This window comes from Prinia subflava, chromosome 9 (genome assembly GCF_021018805.1).
Source record: "Prinia subflava isolate CZ2003 ecotype Zambia chromosome 9, Cam_Psub_1.2, whole genome shotgun sequence".
NCBI lineage: Eukaryota > Metazoa > Chordata > Aves > Passeriformes > Cisticolidae > Prinia > Prinia subflava.
Window position 1 is genome coordinate 5,305,877 of NC_086255.1, and position 21,816 is coordinate 5,327,692.

General features: G+C 40.2%; 1 protein-coding gene across 5 annotated transcripts; it reads left to right on the plus strand.

Moving 5' to 3' along the window:
• The first annotated feature begins 2,254 nt into the window (after positions 1-2,254).
• On the plus strand, positions 2,255-20,809 carry TIAL1 (TIA1 cytotoxic granule associated RNA binding protein like 1). 5 transcript variants are annotated; one of them, XM_063405200.1, is made up of 12 exons: positions 2,259-2,527; positions 8,946-9,042; positions 12,196-12,345; positions 12,644-12,698; positions 13,008-13,095; positions 15,002-15,077; positions 16,819-16,927; positions 17,208-17,303; positions 17,387-17,471; positions 17,760-17,883; positions 18,008-18,100; positions 18,356-18,493. In XM_063405200.1, exons 1-11 carry the CDS (start codon positions 2,499-2,501, stop codon positions 18,074-18,076), a joined length of 978 nt encoding a protein of 325 aa, XP_063261270.1. In that variant the 5' UTR covers positions 2,259-2,498; the 3' UTR covers positions 18,077-18,100; positions 18,356-18,493. The 5 variants fall into 5 exon arrangements, with proteins under 5 accessions (XP_063261272.1, XP_063261270.1, XP_063261268.1 ...); XM_063405198.1 differs by lacking the exon at positions 18,008-18,100 and adding an exon at positions 19,334-20,809 and having other exon boundaries at positions 2,265-2,527; positions 18,356-18,495; XM_063405199.1 differs by lacking the exon at positions 18,008-18,100 and adding an exon at positions 19,334-20,809 and having other exon boundaries at positions 2,267-2,527; positions 12,247-12,345; positions 18,356-18,495.
• Positions 20,810-21,816: the final 1,007 nt, after the last annotated feature.

Below are 21,816 nucleotides of genomic sequence, written 5' to 3' on the forward strand. Positions count from 1 at the left end.
TGTAGGGAAAAGAAAAATAAATTAAAAGTGCTTTGATTTTAGAGCTGAGGTGAAGACCAGTCAGCAAACCACCTCTGCAAGATTTCACTGCCACAGCAGAGCTGCCAGACTTGGAATTAATAATAAGGTATGCAAGCTAACAATTTCCAGTAGATAAGCTGCTCTGACAAAGAGATAAATCAAGAGGCAAGTCCAAGACAATTCCTTTGCTAGAGTCAATACTCAGTGGAAACTGTGATGTTGTTGTAGCATCTGGGCAATTCTCTGGGCTCAGCCATCCAGATTTTTATTCACCAAACAGAGCCCCTGCCCAGGCCATGGACATCACATTTCTCCAGAAGGATGCTGTGGGAAATGGTGTTAAACTCTTTACTAAAGTCCAGATAGACACATCCACAGTCTTTCCTCATCCACCACGTGGGTCTCCCTCTCATAGAAGGAGGTCAGGTTGGTCAAGCAGGTTTTGCCATTTCCTAAACTTGTCTTGGCTGGGTCTGATCCCCCCATTAACAAATCTCAAAAGAGGTACTTGTTAATGGGAAAACATAGTTGCTCTGTGGAGTTTTTCTTTTCCCAAATAATTTCTCCTGGGATCAGTGCTATCCAATGCTCTGAATACTGCAAATCTTAAACCCAGCAGAAAAACTTCACTCTCAGTACACACTTGGAGAAGATCAGTCAGTGTCTAATTGCTTTATAAAGGGCTTCACTCCTTGGATGCTGCTGTAATTAAATTTATACCCACTTTTTGCAGGGATCTTGAGTCTCTCTGAAACTGAAACAAACCTTATTTTTTTTTTTAATTCCTGCATTAGACAAAACACATTTCCAGGGGCTTGGCAGTCCAGGCAGCACATGCTATTGCTGCACATACTGCTGCTGGTCAGTACTGGGTTCCACAACCCCATTCTGTCTCACAGCACCCCACCAGTCCTGCTGCACCATCTCCTGGAGCTGCAGGCACTGGAAAATGTCACAACAGAGAATTCCTGGGATTTACTGCTTGTAGACCAAACGTGTGAAATAAGCAAAAAAAGTCTTTGACCTGTGCTGGACACGGAGATTCCTTATCTGCAGATCTCTGGCTACTCAAAATCTATGCTTGGAGTACACCATTAATTCCTCACATATTCAAACTGCTGTGTTTTAAATACATTTTTAAGAGTTACTTAAGCCAGCCAGCTCTCTCTGCACCCATGTGTTAGAACAACTTCTACCAGAAATGTGTGCCTGGCAACAGTCTTGCGTGTTTAAATTAAAGAGAGGAAAACACTACTGTGAGAGCAGCAGGCACGAAAATATCAAGTTTGGTAACTCTATAAGCAGTTTTCTCTGCGATGTTAGTATTTTGGAAGGGGGGGAGGGGGTATCTAAGAGTACCTGAACATTCAAGATGTGTACAAACTGATTTTTTTCCAGAGTGAGAGCGCTATGATTATTCTGCAGGAGCTGCATGTGGGGATGCTCATCCTCTGCCTGTGCGGAGCTATCCTGATCCATTTCCCCGCTGACAATTCCTAGTTTGGCTTCTCTCGGCGGGCCCCCCACACGCCTCTTTATCTTCCCAATGAACTGACAGGGTGTTTATGCACGGCCAGGCTGGTACAGACACACGCGTGAGGCACATGAAACCGCAGCTCTTGGGAATCACGGCATCAGAGTGGTTTGGGCTGGAAGGGACCTTAAAAACCCAGCTGGTCCCAAGGCCCTGCCACACACAGGGGCAGCTCCCACTAGGCCAGCTTGCTGCAAGCCCCGTCCAGCCCGGCCATCCTTCTCCAGAGGCTGGCACAGTGACATCCCGGCGAAACGCAGCCGCTCCCGCCCGGCGCAGGCCATGTGGAATGGTCGGGATGAGCCTCGGGGCACAGCGGGTCGCGGCGTTTGTCCACCCCGCACGGTGACACCGCGCTCCAGCGCAGCCTTGGCAGCTCCGTCCCGCTCTGTGGGCCCGGGACTGGAGCTGGGATTAGGGCCGGGATCGGGACCGGGACCGGGGTCCGGACCGGGACGAAGCGAATCTTCCCGGGCTGCCGGCGGCCAATCGCGGCCGCCCGGGCGCGCCCCGGCGGCGCCGCTGCCGCCGGGCATGCCGGGATCTGTAGTTCTCGCTCTGTGGTGCCGCCGTTCTGTGCTCGGCCAGGCGAACTACAACTCCCAGCAGGCAGCGGGGCCCCGCCGCGCCGTGCCCGGCCGGGCCTACGATCCCCATCGCGCCCCGCGGGGCCTGGAAGGAGAAGCGGGTCCGGGAGCGCGCGGGGCGGCGCCTGCGCAGCGCGCGGCTTCCTGAGCGTCTGGTGGCGGCCGCCATTTTGTGGTGCCGCTTCCCTCTCCCGCTCGGGATCTGCGGCCGCGGGACCTGGCGCGGGGGCGACGCGGAGCGGGGGGAGCCGGGGCCGCCCGCACCCTCCTCACCTTCCCTTCGCCTCCGTGCGCCGCCGAGCCCCTCCGGCGCTGCCCCCGGGCGCGGCTGCGGAGAGCGGCGCTCGCCCACCATCATGGAAGACGACGGGCAGCCCAGGACCCTGTGAGTGGGGAGGGGGCGGCGGGGTGGGCAGCGGGCCCGGGGCGGAGCGGGGCGGGGGCAGGGATGCGCTCCCGGGGAGCGGGGCCGGGGCCTCGAGGGGTGCCGGGGGAGCGGAGGGGGCTGAGCGGGACGGAGCGTGTGCGGCAGGGCCGGGAGCGGGGTCCGGGCAGGGGGAGCGGAGCGGGAGGGCAGCGCGGCGGCCCGCACGGAGACTGCGCTGCGCCGAGCCAAGGAAAGCACGGGCGAGCCGCAGCTGGACCCGCGGGGTAACGGGGTCCGACCCCGGAGCCCCCGAGTCCGGCCCCGGACGTTTGGGGGTGCAGGCGGGAGTCCCAAGCCTTCGCCGGGGGGCTCAGGCCGCCCCGGGCCCCCCTGCACGGCGGTCCCGGCGCTGGGAAAGTTCTTTGTGCTCTCCTGGCGGTGGGTGGGATGGGGAGCGCCGGGAAACCGGGAAGGATCGCTTTTCCCTCCAGCGTGTCACGGTGTGGTTCAATAACAGGGTATCGGGCCCAGCAGAAAGAAATAACTGTGTGTTGGCCGTGTCTCTCCGGGCTGTTCAAGTCCCTTGGTGGCTGTCATCCGTTTTCTGTTTAAAAACACAAATTTGAGCATTCTGGGGTTGCTGTTGACTTCTTTTCAGCTTGGCAGATACGGTTTTGATGAATTTTCTTTGTCCTGTTGGCTTAAAGGAGGGAGGCTGGCGCTTGTGGCTGGGCACTGGAGAGCAGGGGTTTTGTGCTGCTGCTGATTTTAAGCAGTTCCCAGATTTGCAGGGCAGCTGCCAGAGGGTGTTTGGGGCTCTGTGAGCGGTGCAGCGTTCGGGCTGTCCCTGGGAGAAAGGCAGGCTCATGCCCGGGCTGCCCAGATGGCAAACACAGCTCAGGACAGTGCAAATGAAATCTTTGTCTATTTAGCTTTCGGGACAGTAGCCTTCAGAAAATCCCTCCAAGACAGTCTGGACTGAAAGCCATTCTAAAGAAACTACTGAAACAGAGTAAAATGTCTCGCGATTCTGTGCTCACCACCAAAGTGATGACTTGGCATTTAAGGCTTCTCAAGGCAATTTGAGTTTTTTCACCATTCTAAGTCTGCAAAAGTACTTTTAACTCGTTTATAGTGCGGTATAAGTACTTAGTCCTCGCCCCCTGAGATGCATAGTTTAAATAAGCACATCTGAAATACTTTTTGTGTTGATTACCTGAGTTTGCTTGGCCCTCAGAGCTGATCTAGGTTTGAGTGTTGTTTTAGAATAGGAGGGAAAAGAGCAGAGTCACACAGTGTTCTATTCAGTTTTATTTTCAAGGCTCCTTTCGTCCTTATTGACTCTTTTCCTTTCTTTTTAAGAACTGCTATATTTCCACCGAGTTTTAAAATGTTCTTTTAGTACCGACAAGTTTGGGTACCACATTGGCCATGGGTCATTCCCAGTAACACATTCCATCAAGGACCTGACTTAGCCCACTTAGTTACTAGCAAGAAAAAAATAAATTTATACTAGAATGTCTGAAATAGCATCTCTACAGCTGCCCCAGATGGTTTATTGCACATGTCTGACTGTTTCATTTGTTAAACTAATAAACAGCATGCACATTAATTTCCTAGTAGTTCTGTAGTAACCACAATCACAAAGCATTACTTTCCTGTAATTATTTGTAGGCGTTTTGCATGGAAGACAAAAAAATCTGCTGTAGCATTTTTTACATTTTACCTTGTCCCTACTTTTTATCTGAAATGTCTTAAAATTTAGAATAGCAAGTCATGTTTTAAAGGTTATTATCCTGAGCATTGCTTTTCATACAGAGCAGTTGTGATCTCATAAATAAAACTCACTGTCCCCCAAGAACAACAAATAAAAGTATTGGTAGTTGAACTTTTAAGTTTTCATTGTTTGATTTATTTGGGGAGGGGGAGGGGGGAGAAAATGAAGAACAAATTGTTTCCGTAGCTATTCGACCATGTAAAAAAGCACTTGATTGGTAGTGTAAGCAGTACTTTATTAATGTCATAGTTTTTCACTCCTGAAGGAATAAATGAAATCGAAAATCTGTAAATTGGGAAGGAATTCGCTTTTTTAACAGTTGCAGCCTTTTTTTTTTAACTTATAAAAAGCAAAATCTATCTAACCACTGTTAACTCAACGTTTATGTCCATCTTAAACAGCTCAGGAATTAGAATTGTTTCAACTTGCAGTACTTACAGGGCTGTTATGTTGTTCCCAGTCATGAACCTCTAAGAATTCAGAATATTTTCTGAGGCTTAAGATAGAAAACTGACACCATTTGCATTTTTATTTCTTACATTTCTTAACTTTATAGAAATGTGAAGAACAGTTTTTTCTGCCAAAAAACTTTGCAGCAAGGGAGGCCTTTTTGTGTGATTTGTCTCATGTAATTTTTTTAGCTGGTCCTAAAATGAGCTGTGAGCTTCTGATTCTTTTTTGTCTTAATAGAACACTTGAAAGCTCTGTTTTCTGTGAGTACTGTTAGATTTCACAGGCTGTATCAAAGTCCTGCTTCTACTTGAAAGTGAAAACTAAACTATCAGAAACCTGATGTGTTGCTAATGTTATCAGCTCTCGCAGACAACCAGAAAAATGCCAAAGTTGTATATTCTTGTTAATGCTTTTGGAGGTGTTTTGTGTGGTTTGTAGGTATTCAGTGACTGCTCTGAAGTCACTGCATACCTACAGCTGTTATCTCAGCAGCCTTGCCATGCCGTATTCCAAGTCTGGAATGTGGATAAGGGGTAAAGCTTCATCCAGATTCACTTCTCTTGAACTTCCTTTCCTTCAGTTCTTGTACAGGAGTGTTGTCTCCTGGAGGAGGCTGCAGAGTGGATTATTCTTGGTATCATTTCATTTCCAGTAGCTCACCAGCACCAGGCAGAGTTGTAGAATTTCTATGGGCTCTTGAGCACATCAGTTACCTTATTGCTTGTCATAATTTCTGCTTTTAAATATGGAAACTGCCATTTCTTGCATGTTGCCTGTGAGAGAGAGAAATCAGATTTACTACCTTGCCTCAAAAAAGGATGTCAGGGAGTTTTGTGGACCTAAAAGTAGTGACTGTAAATGTCCCTTTCTTACCTCCCTGTCTAGGATGCAATACAAACCTGTTTACCTCCAAAATGAGAGTTTTTCTGCTCAAGCCAAATAGTTGAGTTCCAAAACTCATTATGGACTGATAAATGCCTCTTGTTTTCTTTAGATAGTTCTACAACATCTCTGAATTTCAAGTAGTTTATTATTCTTTGTGTTGTCAGCAGCATTCAGAAGTGTAATAGATAAAAATTGATGTCACGACATCCATGTCTATAGGTTACTGAGGTTTTTTGGAGCTGCTTATTAATTGGTATTTAAGTGCTTCAGGCTTGCAGAAGGGAGTGAACACTACTGCCTGTGTGCAAAAAGCCACAACTTCTGCTGCCCTGTCACATCATCCAAGACCTCCTATAAAAGTTCAGCAAGTGCTCCTGCCCTGCTGGGGTTTGAAACTTTTTAAAGTTTGCATAATATATCCTCTAGAATGTGTCAGTCCAACAAGATTGAAGTACCATACAGTAGCATGTTCGGAGTCTCGTGGTTTCTTGAGGTGTGGTTCTGATAATTTTGATTTCATGAGGTAGAACAGAAGATGCTGTTGTGTTCCATCACGTGTAAGTGGAGCTAGAAAGGGGAAAGCTGACCATAGGTCAGCCATGGGTTGGGGGTGATTAGCATCAGCAGAGCCAAGTTTTGTGTTTCCAGAGAGATAAGGTGTCTGTTCCTAATGTGGTGAATATCTTTATTTCTTTAGTTCTGTAGTATGTTTGCTTGCATGTTTTTATTAAAGTCGTCTCTAACTGTACTGAAGGAGGTGATGTTAGTGCAGTCTGCCTAAATGGCTACATGAAGGTAACCATCACATCTTACTTTTTAGCATATTGTTTCAAATTTGTAGAGGTTTGTATTCTCATATTTTACATTTAGTTTGACAGATTTGGGTCTCTCTGGGTGTTGTCCTTGCTACACAAACCTTTACTGTGCAGCATTCTCAGTGTGTCCATTACTGAAGTCTGAGTTTTAGCAACTTGGGAAGGGTGGGAGTGCCTCTGACTAATGGTAATATTATGCACCAGGGCAGTATTTATCATCTACATTTAGGGAATCAATGGACCAGTAGGATTTCACATCCCATCTGAATCTAGCAGTCAAGGTGGTCCCGATTTTCTGAAAAGGCAGCTTGTTTCATACATGATGCAACATTCTCACTACTATCTTGCTGAAGACATTATGGTATCAAAAAACCACCCAGTATATCTTGTATCTTCCAGCAGTTAATGTAACTTTTCTTACTTTAGTTGAATAGATTGCTGAGGAATGGCTTTCCTTGGCCTTTTTTAAAAATTTTTGTCAGACCAAGAGGAATTCTCCAGCTTGATTTTCAGACTTCTTGTGTTTCCCAAATACGTGTCAATATTATGCAGAAGAAGATGTTTGTTTTTTTGTTAATGTTAATTGTAGTCCTTACTGTATCTGATTTGCAGTAGAAATAATGCTAATAAGACTTCACTGTATTTAATTTCATATATGCTGTGAAGGCTCAGTATTAATGAACACTGTTCTGCAGCATACAGAAGAAACCAATACTAACAATAAGTTCACAGCACCACTGACCCTTTATGTTGGAATTGCTACTGGAGTGGACATTTTCCATCTGATTTTAGTAGTGTCTGCAAAGGTTAATATTTCCACTAAAAGCTATTAGTGATTTACAATTTATTCTTGGTGAATGATTAACAAAAATTTAGTTAATATTTCCGAAAGAAAGTATGGATAAATGTTTAACTACTAAGTTTTCAGGATAGAACTGAAAAGTCAGTGAAATGGACAATTTGTCCTGTAAGGGGTCTTAGGGTTCTGCAGTTTTTAACTTCTTTGCTGAAAAGCTTCATAACAATACATGCTTCTGTTAATGACTAGTGTTAATTCATATGTATTTAATAATAAACTACTGAGTTCATGAAGGATTTTAGTGGCTATTCTATATTCAGGTAATACTTCAGAAACTCACTCTGGCTCTTGTAGCATTGAAGTCCTGCTGAGACAGTGCAGAATTGCCCCATAGTTGCTGAAAGGAGAACAACATAAACAACCATCTGTTGATAACATTGTGTGGAGTTCTGATGGAAACAAACAGTGTCATTTTAATTGTGCTGACTGAGGTGAAAGTTCAGCTGTCAAACACAGAATTTGCTTTTCAAAAATTTCCAGGGGTTGCCTCTCAGAGTAATTTCAGAGCACACCTTTAGTTAACTCAAAATAAATTTGTCTATGAGCAATAAGAAACGCTTATTCACATTTATGTTCACTGTATTAACAGGTCAGGCTGACTTCAGTTTGCAGTTTTATGACATTCTGTAACTGACCAGAGTAAAATGAATAAAATGTAGATTCTTTCAACTTCTAAATCACAGAAGGTTCTGCTCATCTTACTGGTTGCACTTGAATTCTTTATACCTTGACAGGCTTATTTGTAAAGGTGGTGACTGTCCCTCTGCTGATGGCTTTTGACATCTGTTACTGTGACAGGCCTTTCTCTTAACTGATCATGTTGTTTACAATTTGATTACAAGTTAGTCATATTGGTAAAAAGAATTCAGTTTTGCATTCATGACTTTCTCAGCTATTATTGTGACCTGGTAAATCTAGGACTCTTATCTAAACTTAGTAAGTATTTCAAAACTTGGAATTACTTCTCAAGATTTACAAACTAGCAAAGATCAAGAAGACTTTAATATCTGGGTGATATTAAAATAACACTGCCAGAATTTTGGGGGTATTACAAAGGTGGGAGCTGTTGAGATAGATGCTGTACAGTGCATTCCTATGGCAGAATGCTGCATAAATTGCCTTGTCTGTTGGTGAGTGGGCTGCCTTTCCAAATGTTCAGGAAAACAGGAAAGTTGAGTTGGTTGCTTGCAAGGCAGCACAATTTGTCCGAGAGCTGCTCCTGAGCTCATGGGAGTTAGATGTGTGTTTGTACCCAAATTCAGAAGTATTCTTGATGAGATACTCAGTGGGAAGTGAAACTTAAAATATCATTGCCCAGTTGGTTGCTTGTTCTGTACAACATTCTTGAGCAATGTTCTTTGTGCTTTTGACATCTCTGTGCCAAGGAGGTGATTGGCACTGAGTCTTGGTGTCCAGTGTTGTCTGAATCAAGCTTCACTGCTCAGCTGTGTGGCCAACATTACAAGTTAGAAACCGCATGAGTACTGCATTAAAACGATGAAATTATTTGTAAATACTCTCTTTAAGATACCTGAGATGCTTTAAAGGGAGATTCTTTATAGTTGTTTAAGTTTTTAAAGCCATAGTTACATTTTAAAAGGTTATGATTTCTGGTTTAAAATCTTGGTTTTTTGTTTCCTTGTGTAGCTATGTAGGAAACCTCTCCAGAGATGTGACTGAGGTTCTCATACTTCAGTTATTCAGCCAGATTGGACCATGCAAAAGCTGTAAAATGATAACAGAGGTAAGGCCTTCCACATCTGGGGGGGTAGCAAATGTAATGCAACTTTATCCTAAGCTATCCAAAACAAATGAAGTTGAGGGCTGCTTTTGACATGACTGGGTTTCTTTGATTGTGTTTGGCTTTGGGGATAACTCTTTGCAGGAGAGACCTGGTGTGTGCAATCCTGTGCTTTTGCCTGTAGCCCTGACACACCTTTTATTAGCTGGTGATGAGATTCCACTTTATTTAAAAGATTGTTACCCCCTCTTTGCAGAATCACATTGTTCTGATGATCAGAAACCTTATTTCAAGTGTTATTCATGGCTGTTTTGTGCATTTTTCACATTATTTGAACATGAGCCTCAGTAATTCTTGTCCCTCTTGAATAAGTGGTTCTTTGCTGTGGGTGAAAAGTAAAAAATCCATCAAAAGAAGTCTGACTCTTCTTCAGCTTTTTCTGCACTAGTTCAAATATTTCTTGTCTACACCAGTACAAATAGCTCTTGTCTGCACCTGTCTGTTCTTAAATTAATTTTTCCGTGAAACAAAGTGACAAAATTTCCATAGTATTCCAGACAAAGTCTATTGCACAAAGTGTTGGTAAGTATTAATGCTTTCTTATCTCCGTTGTAAATACTCTGGTACCTTTATGGTTGGCAGCCATTTCTGTGAGCTTTTTGACACATCCTACAAAACCTCTCTCCCTGGTGTTTTCCTTCCTTCTGTGTTTATAACTGGTAAGCTTTGAGCAGGCAGGGACTAATCTGAGCTTCTGCCAGGTTGAAGCTTTGGTCCTTCATCTCTGGTTTCTGTCTGCTCTTCATACGTTTTACTGCATCCTATGCTTACACTAACTTGTAATTACAGATTTCTTGAGGACAGTTACATTAGTTTTATGTCAAGATTGTTAATGAAAGTATTAAAAGGCAAGTCTTGTGACCAGACCTCTTTAGGAATGCTACCACAAACTCCCCTGTGGGCTTCTCCTTTCAATGTGTCACACAGCTTATTTGTTTCTTTGTTTTTAGCTTATCATCAACTTGCTGCTTGTGTAATCACTCTCATCTTTGTCTGGACTAATAATTTCCCATGTGACACTTTTCTCTGCTGCATTTGCTTTAAGTTTGTTGGAGAAAAATAACAGAAGGCTGACAGATCACAGTTGCTGGTTTTTCTCTGAAGAAACAGTTTTGATTGTCATGTGTTCTGCAGACATAAGGTGCTGCTGCTCCCACCTTTGGCTGGGTGAGAGCTGTTAGCATCAGTTTGGTTTCTTGAGGATCAGATGAGACATTCCAACATTTTTACCTTGGTTGAGGCTGTGTGTTTTTAAGATCTTTCCATAAGTGAGACATCTTTATGAAACAAGTAGATGAACAAAACCTGCTGGCAGCTGTATTCAGTCACACAGCAGTGACTGCACTGGGCTGACCTCAGGACCTGTCCACAGTGTCCATCCTTTTACAGTGAGTGATAAACCTGTCCTAGGAGCTGAGTCATGGTTAGGTGCTTCTTACCATTGCTAACACCACCATCACCTTTTAGAAACCTGTGGTTTTTGCATTTTAGCCAGGTGTATCAAGTCATTCTTCTTCTTTTGTAGAGTATGTGACATGAACACATCAAGTGTTGAAAAATTTCAAGTGTTTCTTTTGGGAGTATATAAAACTCAGGCTGGTGGCACAGTATTTGTAGATAGTTTGAACACCTAAAGATCTGAGTGTCTGAAAAAGAGATTCTTCTCATGTTCAGTCAAGTTCTCAGTCCTAAAGACCTCCTTACAGTCTAAAAGTAAGGCTGCACTTCAGCTGAAGCATAAACTACACTGAATTTCCTAAAGAAGCCTTAAATGGATTTCCCAGAGTAGTGTGAGAGGAGGGGTGAATTAAGGCTTTCTGTTTTGGAGCATCCGAGGTGAGTGTGCTTGTAGAGGACTTTGTGACTGAAACTTTTCTTCTCATCTCAGGTCCATTTTCTCTCATCTGCTCATTGTGCATCAGTTTGGGGCCTGACAAGGCCTGACAGTGTTCAGGGGGATGACTTCAGACTCCGTGTCCATTTTAGGTGTATAAAGGCCTTGTGATCCCTTCAGCTGTTGCATCTGAACAGCTTCAGAAGCAGACAGGACTATGTTTGAAGCTGTACAATCCACTTTTTAGGGAGGAGAATTAGAATTGTGCATCACTGTAAGGGTGTGTGAGTTGTCACAAGTTAAATAGGAACACTGCAAAAGGCTTTTCCTAACTTGTGTTACAGCTGTGTTCTACCTGGTGCTGGGGGAGGTTGATAGGTGAGAATGCTGATGCCAGAGCAGTTCCTCTGTGCTAGACCCTTCCCTGTCCATGTGAGAAATAACTCGTTTAGGGTAATATTAGTGTTTATCATCTTTTGGTCCGTGCACAGGCTGAGTAGTTAATGGAAATGTTTGGTTAAAGTTTTTGTACTCATTACATCTTGGAGGTAGATCAAATCCAATGTTCAAGTTGGCATTCTCGACATCCCTTCTGCTTGATCAGCTCTTCAGAAAACTCTTGTGTTCTTTGCACTTTATACTCTGGTATATTTATTACTTCAGTGATCTCCGTCAGTGAGTATTTTTAAAGGTGATTTGATAGGCCATCCTACAAAAACAGGTTGTACTCCATGTTTAACAGAGTTAACAGTCAATTGATTAATATCCTTTCCCTCAGTCAGACTAGTTTGAGTTCTTTTCAAAGGTTATTTCCCAGTTGTTTGCTATGGCATTTTTCACTTGAGACTGGCACTGTGCAGCTTCCAGGTTGCTGCCTGCTGATGGATTTCAGTCAAGTAAAAGGAAAGACTTCTTAAGTAGGGCAAGAGAAAATTGGTGAAAATGTGTCTGGGGAATAAACCTTTCTAGCTTTGAGTACATGCATGAGGCAGTTTTGTTCTTCTCTCCATTCTTGCCCTTTCCCCCCTCCTTTCCATCCAGTTTGCAGATCACTTTTCTGATCAGTTATTTTTAGTTCAGTAAACTTCAGTGCTCATTCAAAGCAAGCTATCCTTCAGGAACTGCTAGACCTTTAATAAAAAATCCATCTTAATAATTCTTGCTTTTAAGTGTAATGTCAAAGGCTATTTCATAAATCTGATGCAAATCATTCTGAAAGTTTCTAGCTATAAGTAATATATTTTCCTGGATTTTCTTCTCAGCAACCCGATAGCAGAAGGGTCAACTCTTCTGTTGGATTTTCTGTTTTGCAGCATACAAGCAATGACCCTTATTGCTTTGTGGAATTTTATGAACACAGAGATGCAGCTGCTGCATTAGCTGCTATGAATGGGAGAAAAATTTTGGGAAAGGTAAGTAGCTCACGTGGTAATCTTAGATTTAAAGAACATAGATTTGTGTGAAAATATTAATAAAACCATTGAAGATGTTTTAGCAAGATTAAGTATTGATAGAATAATCTTTTAAAAGTAGTGATATCAAAAAAGTAAGTCTTGTTTAGGAAATGTATTCTTTGTGATGCTGTGTTGATGATGGTGTTTTATATTAAATGCTGATCTGTAAACGTTGACCGTTGTAACCCACCCTTGAATGAACTTATAAAATGTAAGAATTTTGTGAATTTATACTAAATCTTATACTTGTTTTCAGGAGGTCAAAGTAAACTGGGCAACAACACCAAGTAGCCAGAAAAAAGATACATCCAGTAAGTAATGTAATGCCACAGTATCACTTCTACACAAATCCTTCACAAAGTGGTAAAGATTGGCCATAATGCATTTAAACATAACTTCTCTCCTTCCCATTTGGTGTTTAATAGAACTGTGCAAACTAATTCTTCTGTTTCTGCTTTACACCTGGGGAAACCGGAGTGGACAGGTTAAATTGCTGCTGCTCTTCACATGGAATCCTGAGCGCTCCTCATTCCCAGTGCTGTGTGCAGAGCATCACTTTCTCAGGAGCTGAAACTTTAGATAGCAGTTAAATATTTGATTAGTAAATTATTTATTTGCAGATCACTTCCATGTGTTCGTTGGGGATTTAAGTCCAGAAATAACAACAGAAGACATCAAGTCAGCATTTGCTCCTTTTGGTAAAATATCGTAAGTATCATCATAAACATTTTCATTATTAGTTAGAAAATGTGATAGCTAAAATGTGTTTCTAAGTTGAAATGTTGTTTCTTATCTACTGAGATAATTTTTCTGCTGTTCATTTCCTTGTGGTGGGTGGATGGGTGGGTAGTAAAGAGGGGTTGTATCTCTGTGTTTCACAATGTAAATGCAGTAATGTAATTGTGCTTGGGTTTGCTGAAAGCAATGTGCTTTTAACCTAATTTATATGCTAATGTCCTTCAACTTTTTATTAAAATTTAATTACTGCTCAGAATGTGATTTTTTTGGTGTTGAGAATGTGTACAGAGTAGTGACTTGACAATTGGTATATATTGTATCCTGGGTGTGGTTTATGTGCATTTTTGCTGCATTTCATTGGCAGTGTGGAAACTTGGGCAATTGGAATATAATTCTATAAAGCAGCTAGTTAATAACTTGGGAATGTTTTGAAAAAAGCTAATACTTATGAGAAAGAAATCTGGGTTTTTTTGATGATAATGGGATGAATTACAATTATTACATCTTAAATGAAAGAATGGTGGCTTTACAATATGTGCACATTTCTGCCAGTTAAAGAGAATATTTCCTTAAAAGTCTTATGAACAGTTCAGGTGATATGAAATCACCTGGTGTTCTGATTGAACATATTTAACATTACAAAATCCTTGAGAGTGCTAAAGTATATATGTCCTAAAGAGTACTGCTACAAAAAAAATCTGTTAATCTTTTATCAGTTTACCTTTATAAAAATCAAAGTTGCACATGAACGTTTTTGTACTACTTTACAGGAATATATTTCTAAGAACAAAATTCTTATTTTTCTCTTGTTCTGTACGCATATTTTTAAATGAATCATAAATCTTATTTCTTACCTCTGCTGTTTTGTTTACTTTGCTTTTTGTCTCTTAATGTGGTAAGTAGTACTGTTTTAAAAATCAATTTAAAAAGAATAATTCAGGTTTCTGTTTCTCAATCTATATTTATACCTGAGACCTGCAGTTTTTCTAAAGTCCAAGTCACAATTAAAAGTAATAGCATTCTGGTTATTTTGCAGAATTGCTCATAAGAATGGACAGGATCTTGAAGGCTAACTGCAAGGAACTGTGCACACTGGAACTCAGTTGTAGATTTTTTCTCATTTCTATTTATTCTTATTATACATTATTTATATATACATATTTTAGTATTTACATTTTAACATTCTATATTCAGTGCAGTTCTATATTTCCAATCATTTTAACTTACTCACTAAAATTTCTGTGTAAATTTGTTGTTTTCGTACTGGTGTGCTTAGCATTGTTGTTAGTTTTATTCTCCTTTCTTAAATTTCTGAAAATGTCAATTTTTCAAAATTTACAGCTACCCAAACTCCAAAATGATGGTAGAGAATTGACCAAGAAAAATAAAGAAATCTGTTAACAGGCCATGTATGCCTTTTAATTCCTATTTTTTCCTCTTTTTCGATTTTTTTAATATTTCATATATTTTGTATCACTAGGCAGAAGACATTTAACTATTTAGAAAATGCATGGTAAATTAGATAGAATTGTTACAGTAATTTATAGAACAGTAAACCTTAGAGGACCCTAGCCAATAGAATATTAGAAAAGGAAACTTTGTTTCTCTTATACTTCAAATTTGAACATTCTAGTTATAGCCAGTATAGGTTATGTGCATAGGTTGCATGTTTATTACATGTTATTTTTTTTTGTCCTACTGCTTTTTTCTAACAGGTAAAGAAGCAATAGGGAGAGTTCAGGAATGACTGTAGTTTTAGGGCTAACTGAATTTATAAGAAAAAATTATGCTCACAATACAGTGTGTGTGGTTCCTTTTAGTTTTTATTTTGCAGGTTATCAATACTACCCTCATATAGCTGTGCTTCTTTTCACAGGGATGCACGGGTAGTTAAAGATATGGCAACTGGAAAGTCAAAAGGCTATGGTTTTGTATCTTTTTATAACAAACTGGTGAGTAATCACAATGCAGCTTTAAAATAGTACCCATTTTCCATTTTTAGTTTTGCCTGTTTTTGTATTCACTGTTTATTAGACTTCACCCAGGGAAAGAAATTTACATGTACAGGAGCTTTATGTATGTTTAAGGCAACGTGGGGAAACTGTGAATCATTTTCCTTAAATATTTTGAATAGGAAAAACACACAGTTCCAGGATTTCAGGCATATTAAGCATGTTTGTATGGTCAGAGGTCCTACATGTCAGATCTCTTTTGATGTTCTGTGACAGTTACCTGCAGCTGTCATAATCAGAGAAAAAGTTGTAATTTCTTCAGATCTGTCAGTGCCATAAGATACTGCAATTAAATGCCTCGATTTAGTGTTTTTCCAGTTACACTTTCTTTGTTCTGTGTTACAGCTGAAAAAGCAAGGAACAGCTGTTATTTCCTTGTACCCCTCTTCCTTTATCATACAGTTGTGTTTGGTTCCTGTGACCAGAGGAGAACTGTAACAGTCATGGAATTAAAGTTACTGGATTCTTTTCAGACTGAACCATTAAAAATCCAGTTTGAAATTTGTATTCATTCTACAAAATTAATGGATGAATTCTAAACATAGCACTAAAAAGTATGCTAAGTTTTATGTCCTGATTGCTGTTCACTCCCACAGCAGCTGCACCTGTAGGGTTAAGGTGTGATTGTTCTGAGCTGGTATTTTAAGGCCTGTTTTTCAGAATGTATCGTTCTGCTAGATTTGGCAAAGTGGGATATGCTCCCACACTTCAGGTACTCCAGCCTGAGCTCTTAATGCATTACACAGTTAAGAGAAAATTGAACTGCATTGGACTGCATCAGTTATGGCTTGGACTCTGTTCCATTTTTGTCTCAACTGTGATCCTCAAGCAGGATAGCAGCAAGATTGATCAGAGTGTTTCCTGTTCTAGTTAGTTCATTATGTATTCACCATGTTTTAGGAGCCAAGGGTGCTTGAATCACTTAGGATGTTTCATTGTCTGGTGGTTTGAGTTTTGTCTTTTAGATTGGGGGTTTCTCTTCTTATTGGTCATCTTTTGTAATTCTGTTTTTGTATTTATGTGTTTTCAAAATGAGTACTCAATATAATTAAAACCTAGAAAGATCAAGGTCCTGAGTTTGAGAAGAGAATTCCAGCTGGAAGCAGCTCACCTTTAACTTGTCAACATTTTCTTTGTCCCTTGTGCTTGGCAGTTTTTTCCTTAAGCTTGTGCCCTTGCAAAAGCATTTCAAATGTGCACTATTTGCTCTGCCTGCCTTCTTCAAAAGCAATTGGGAGACAAATTGCTTCCTGCAGCTATTAGCAAACTTACCCTTGCTTAGCAGATGTTTCAGCTTACACTGTGAACTCAAAGATTGTCTTCAGTGTCATGTTCAAGATGCAAAGTGGGCTATGGATTCTCCTTTGTGTTCACACAATGACTTTAACATGCAGAGAACTTACAAAGCATCTGTTGCACACCTCCAGGAAGCAAAATAAGCATGTAATGATAATTGTTTTATTTCAGTGTTTTTACCAAATGATTTCTGAGGGCCTTCTCTGTAACCAGTTGCCTTCATGTTAATTAATGTTTGTCTGCTTGCTAGGATTGTTCAGAATTTCATACTCTTATTACTGCTACTGGTTTTGTCACTGGCATTGACTGATAACCAAGTCTTGGGAGTAGATGTGTACATGGTTTTTTTTTAGAAGTGCTACAATCTCTGTTTTTATCTCTTCAGGATGCAGAAAATGCTATTGTACACATGGGAGGCCAGTGGTTGGGAGGCCGCCAGATCAGAACTAACTGGGCAACAAGGAAACCACCAGCCCCTAAAAGTACACAAGAAAGTAAGAGCTTCCTGTCATGCTGTGTTGTGTTTTTTGTCTTTTCACTGTTCAGTGGGGGAATAAAACATAAGCCAAAATCATGTCACTTAAATCACTTATTAGCTTGCCTTCCAGCTCTTGATTAGATTTTTTGGTATGTTGTATCAGCATAGTGGTGACACTACTGATCTGTCATAAAATATTGAATGTGTTTGTTAAGTGTGAAATTCATGCTGTGTACGAGGTAAGTGTCTGGGTTTCTGTCAGCCCACTGCTGAAAATCAGCCTTCTCTCTTTACAGATAATACAAAACAGTTGAGATTTGAAGACGTAGTAAATCAGTCAAGTCCAAAAAATTGTACTGTGTACTGTGGAGGAATTGCCTCAGGGCTAACAGGTATGAAGTGTTCTCTTATTTTTGTTATTGCAACTTTTTGGACACCAGGATGATTACTAATTCAAAAACATCTTATGTTGTAGATCAACTTATGAGACAGACTTTTTCACCGTTTGGACAGATCATGGAAATAAGGGTGTTTCCAGAAAAAGGTTACTCATTTGTCAGGTATGGACAGAGAAGCAAAGTCTCTGGGTCTGTGCGTGTAGTATTGCTTCATCTCTGTAATTTCACTTGATTGAACTTGTCTTGATACAGTAAAAGTTGTCACCGTATATTTGTAGAATGATTTGGAGCTTGTAAAAAGGGCCACCAGTGTTTTTACCTGAGAAGATGAATGTTTGTGAAAGCAGATGTTTTTCTCTGCATTTCCTGTATGTATGGAGTCACTGTTTTTTAAGCAATAAGGTGGAAGTACTGTAAAACATAACATTAATTTCTTTTTACATTTTTCAGGTTTTCAACCCATGAAAGTGCAGCACATGCTATTGTTTCAGTTAATGGAACCACAATTGAAGGACATGTCGTTAAATGTTATTGGGGTAAAGAATCCCCTGATATGACTAAAAACTTCCAACAGGTAACTGTACTTAACCTTTTCTTTGTATCACAAAAGTAATTGTGTTTATACCTGTAATGACTTCCCAGTTGTAATGGCTAAATTTTGTGGTGGAGTTCTTATGAAATTCCATGTTCTGTCTCAGTTATGTTCCAGTTCATCAAATTGGGCTAGTGATTTTGATGGAATATCTGTTACTGTCTTCTGGATATGATCCAAGATAGGGAGAAACTTTGAGGTAATTTTAATTCTTGCTGTTTTGCTAACTGCAGACTAGGTGGCTGTCCAAGCAAATAGTCTTTGGGGTTTCACACACAAATAGATTTTTCAGTGCAAGGATCTAATTAAGTCATAGTGACATCTTACTTTTCAGATCTCATTATTGCTTGTTTTAGCTCTCTGATTGATATAGCCAAAACTTTGCCTTCAGCAGCACAAATGCAATATACACCATCTCTAGAACCTGAAGTACAATGGATTATTCTTTCTGCAGGTGGATTACAGTCAGTGGGGACAATGGAGCCAAGTATATGGAAATCCACAACAGTATGGGCAATATATGGCTAATGGGTGGCAAGTACCATCATATGGAATGTATGGCCAAGCATGGAATCAACAGGGTTTTGGAGTAGAGTGAGTACTTACATTTAATTCTTTAGACTATTCCAAAAATGCTGTATCTTGAGTTTCAGGCTCATTTGAGTCTCAAGGTTTCAGACTTTAGGAGGACTCTCTGTTCAGTGCTTGCCATGAGCAGAAGGGGTGGGATGAGTCACTGACTTGTACCTGATGTCCCACATCTGATGGAGGCACAAAGACCATGTAGTGTGGTAAAGTTTTGAGTGGTGGTCTTGGCTGGTATCTAAATATATTCTGGATTGTGACTTGAGGTGGTGAGTCTGAGCCAGGAGCCCGGATATTTGCCTACAGGGAGAGAGGGAACTACACACAGACACTTGAACTTGAGCAGTTTCAGAGTTTGGGTGGGCTTTTAATAATGGATCTCTTGAAGACTGAGGTCTTCACCAGAACTCTTTGTTTTAACATAATTTTGAAATAACTTGTTTGCCTAGTTCTTCATTATCTGGTGCCAATTAAACATATTAAGCTCTGATAAACCCACCACTGGTGTTCATGCCCATGAGATACTGGGCATTTCTGCATCACTGGTTCAGTTCCAGCCACCTGTGTGTGTTCATGCCTTGGGAGGCAGGTGCCATATCCAGCTAGTACCCAAGGTTTGTGGTTTGTTTGTTTTTTCTCCTTTGCTCTTAAGAAACTGGTGATATTTTCAGGAGTTACATGTTGAAGAGTTTAATCTGAATTACTCATTAAAAAAAAAGAAATTGTTCTATTTTGATACAAGTAGTTGTGTAGGAAGCATGTTTTAATGGAGTTTTTTTTTTGTGGTGTTGTTTCTTTTTGAAGTTGCCTTTCCCCATTTTTTTTAACCATCCTGTTTCTTTTTAAGCCAATCTCCATCTGCTGCCTGGATGGGTGGATTTGGTGCTCAGCCTGCCCAGGGACAAGGTGCTCCTGTAATACCTAACCAAGCTGGATATGGTATGGCAAGTTACCAAACGCAGTGAGCTGGGACTCTGTTTAAAAGTGTGTATTTCATGATAGGCTGCAGTTTCCAGTGACATTCTGAAGACTGGAATGTAGACAATGAAAAAAAAAAAGAAAATATTTATTTTAAAAATGGAAATGTTTGGAACCTTTAGCACAGCTTTGCTTTGGTGAAGGACACAAATGTCTTCTAGTTCTGCCTTTTTAAGTTTTTGTTCATGATGGATATGAACATGTTTTTCTTTGTGTACAAAAATTGAAAATAAAGTCAATAAAGACAATTCTGACTACAAATTTTGATATAGTAGGAGAAATGGCTAATGAACTTGATCTTTAGGTTACCATTCCTTTTTTTTTTTTTTTTTTTTGTTTTGTCTTCAGTGTTTTATATCATTGTGCTTTTAAGAGAAATGACGTTGAAAAACAGCGAGTTGCTTTTATTAGTTGAACACACATCCTGAAATAAACTGTGGACCAATCACTACAACCTGCGAGACAGTATTGAGTTTTCAAGAAACTTTTGGACATAGCTCAAAGTATGTGTAGGTCTTGGAATAATTTTTTTAAAAAAATATTTAATTTTTCTACATGGTTACAGAAAAAAGCTGATACAATGAACAGTTCAGTCTGAAATGAAAAACAGTACTGTCTGAGAAATTTCACACAACTTTTACTGTCCACATTCAGGCACACGTTGAAACTTTTCAGAGCTGGTTTGCTTGTTAAAACTGTAGTAGTTTACATTCAATTTTGAGAAGTAAAAGCGTTTTTACAAGTATATTGTTTGTATTCAAATCAGACAGTCATACTTGGGCTTTTACATAACGTTTGAAGGCTACACATTGTAAATATTTCATAATTACAGTGTTTCAAAAGCATGCTCAAACATAGAAGTAGCAATGTAATTATTCAAAGTAATACTTAATATACCCTACTGCTTTAAATGCAGTAGATTGACAAGAATGTGCAAGACTGACATTTCCAAAGTTGGCTATTATGTAAAGTTACATAAAGAACTATAACAAAGAGCCTTAATTTTAATTTCATAAATCTTTAATGCATCACCTTTTTGTCATTAGAAATACAAATTTTTTGCTTTACATTATTTGGTATGTAAATACCTTGGTTAACAACCTTGTAAACCTATTTCAAGGTTATTATAAGTTGTATAGTATCTTGAGTGTTTTGAAAAATCTTGATGTTTTTTAAGTCTAGAAATATTTTGCCCAAGAATTTTTTAACAAGATTGTTAAAAACATCTTATTTTAGAGACTATTCAATGTGCCATTTGGTAAATGGAGATGCAGTTGAAACAGTACACTGAGTTGTGACTTATTTTTAATTAAAGTTTTTGTCTTTATGGGTGGTTTGCATGTGATGAACTTGTACAGAGGCTGGGTTGTTTGTGTACTGAGTGTAAATGGATAAATCATGAAGATGTTTAACTGGTATACTTGGGTTATTTCTGAATTATTTTATGGATACATTGATATAAACTGCCTCAATAAATTTGAAGTTGAAAATGAATGTAAGTTAGATATAAGTAATGTGTCCTCCCTGTGACAGCTAGAGGGTGCAAATGCCTCAGCTGTAATCTGGAATGCTGAGGCAGGCACGGTTGGAAGGGAAGGAGTAGGATTTGTAGTGGTAGTTCAGTGAAGCAAATTTGCATTTTAAAAGCAACAGCTTGGTTTTTAGAGGTGGTAGTTCTAAGTGAGTGTCTCAGAAGCTGTGCATCTTCTCTTTTCTGTTTCTGACCGTGCAGGTGTTGCGAGGTAGAATAGTCTGTTTTGAAATGGAGATTTGCAGTTGTGTTAAACCCAGCCAGGCTGTGCAAATAGCTACACTTATTGCTGTAGCAAATCACATGAGGGTTTTCTTTCCTCCTCTTTTATTGACGTGTGAAGTAGTACCTTGACTTTTAGATCAGATTGAAAGTGAGATGTACTGGAAGAGCAGTTTAGTCAGTTGGCTCAGCTGCACCAGAGGTACTTGTGACTCTGGGGTCTAATGCATGCAATAATGACTGAAGTTAGTGTGGAACCACGAGTGCTTGTGCTGGCAGAATTGGCCCTTTATCTCCTTTTCTCCTTGACAGTATGTGTAGTGTCTTTCCACTGGGGATAGGACTCTTGTCTCCAGGACTCCTGTTTTTCTATACATTTTGTACATATGTGTATATCTGCGCGAGGATCGGCCTATACATTGTAGTTTGGAAAAACCTCACGAGTAAGTCTGTGCTTTTGTTACACTCAGCCGGATTAAAAAGTCACGAGTCAGTAGAGATACGAATTGTGAGTTCCTTAAGGATTTCTTAGACTTCACTTGAAATCTGGGGTTTCTACATCCTTTAGGTGTTTGCCATATGGCTGTTCTGGGTGCATG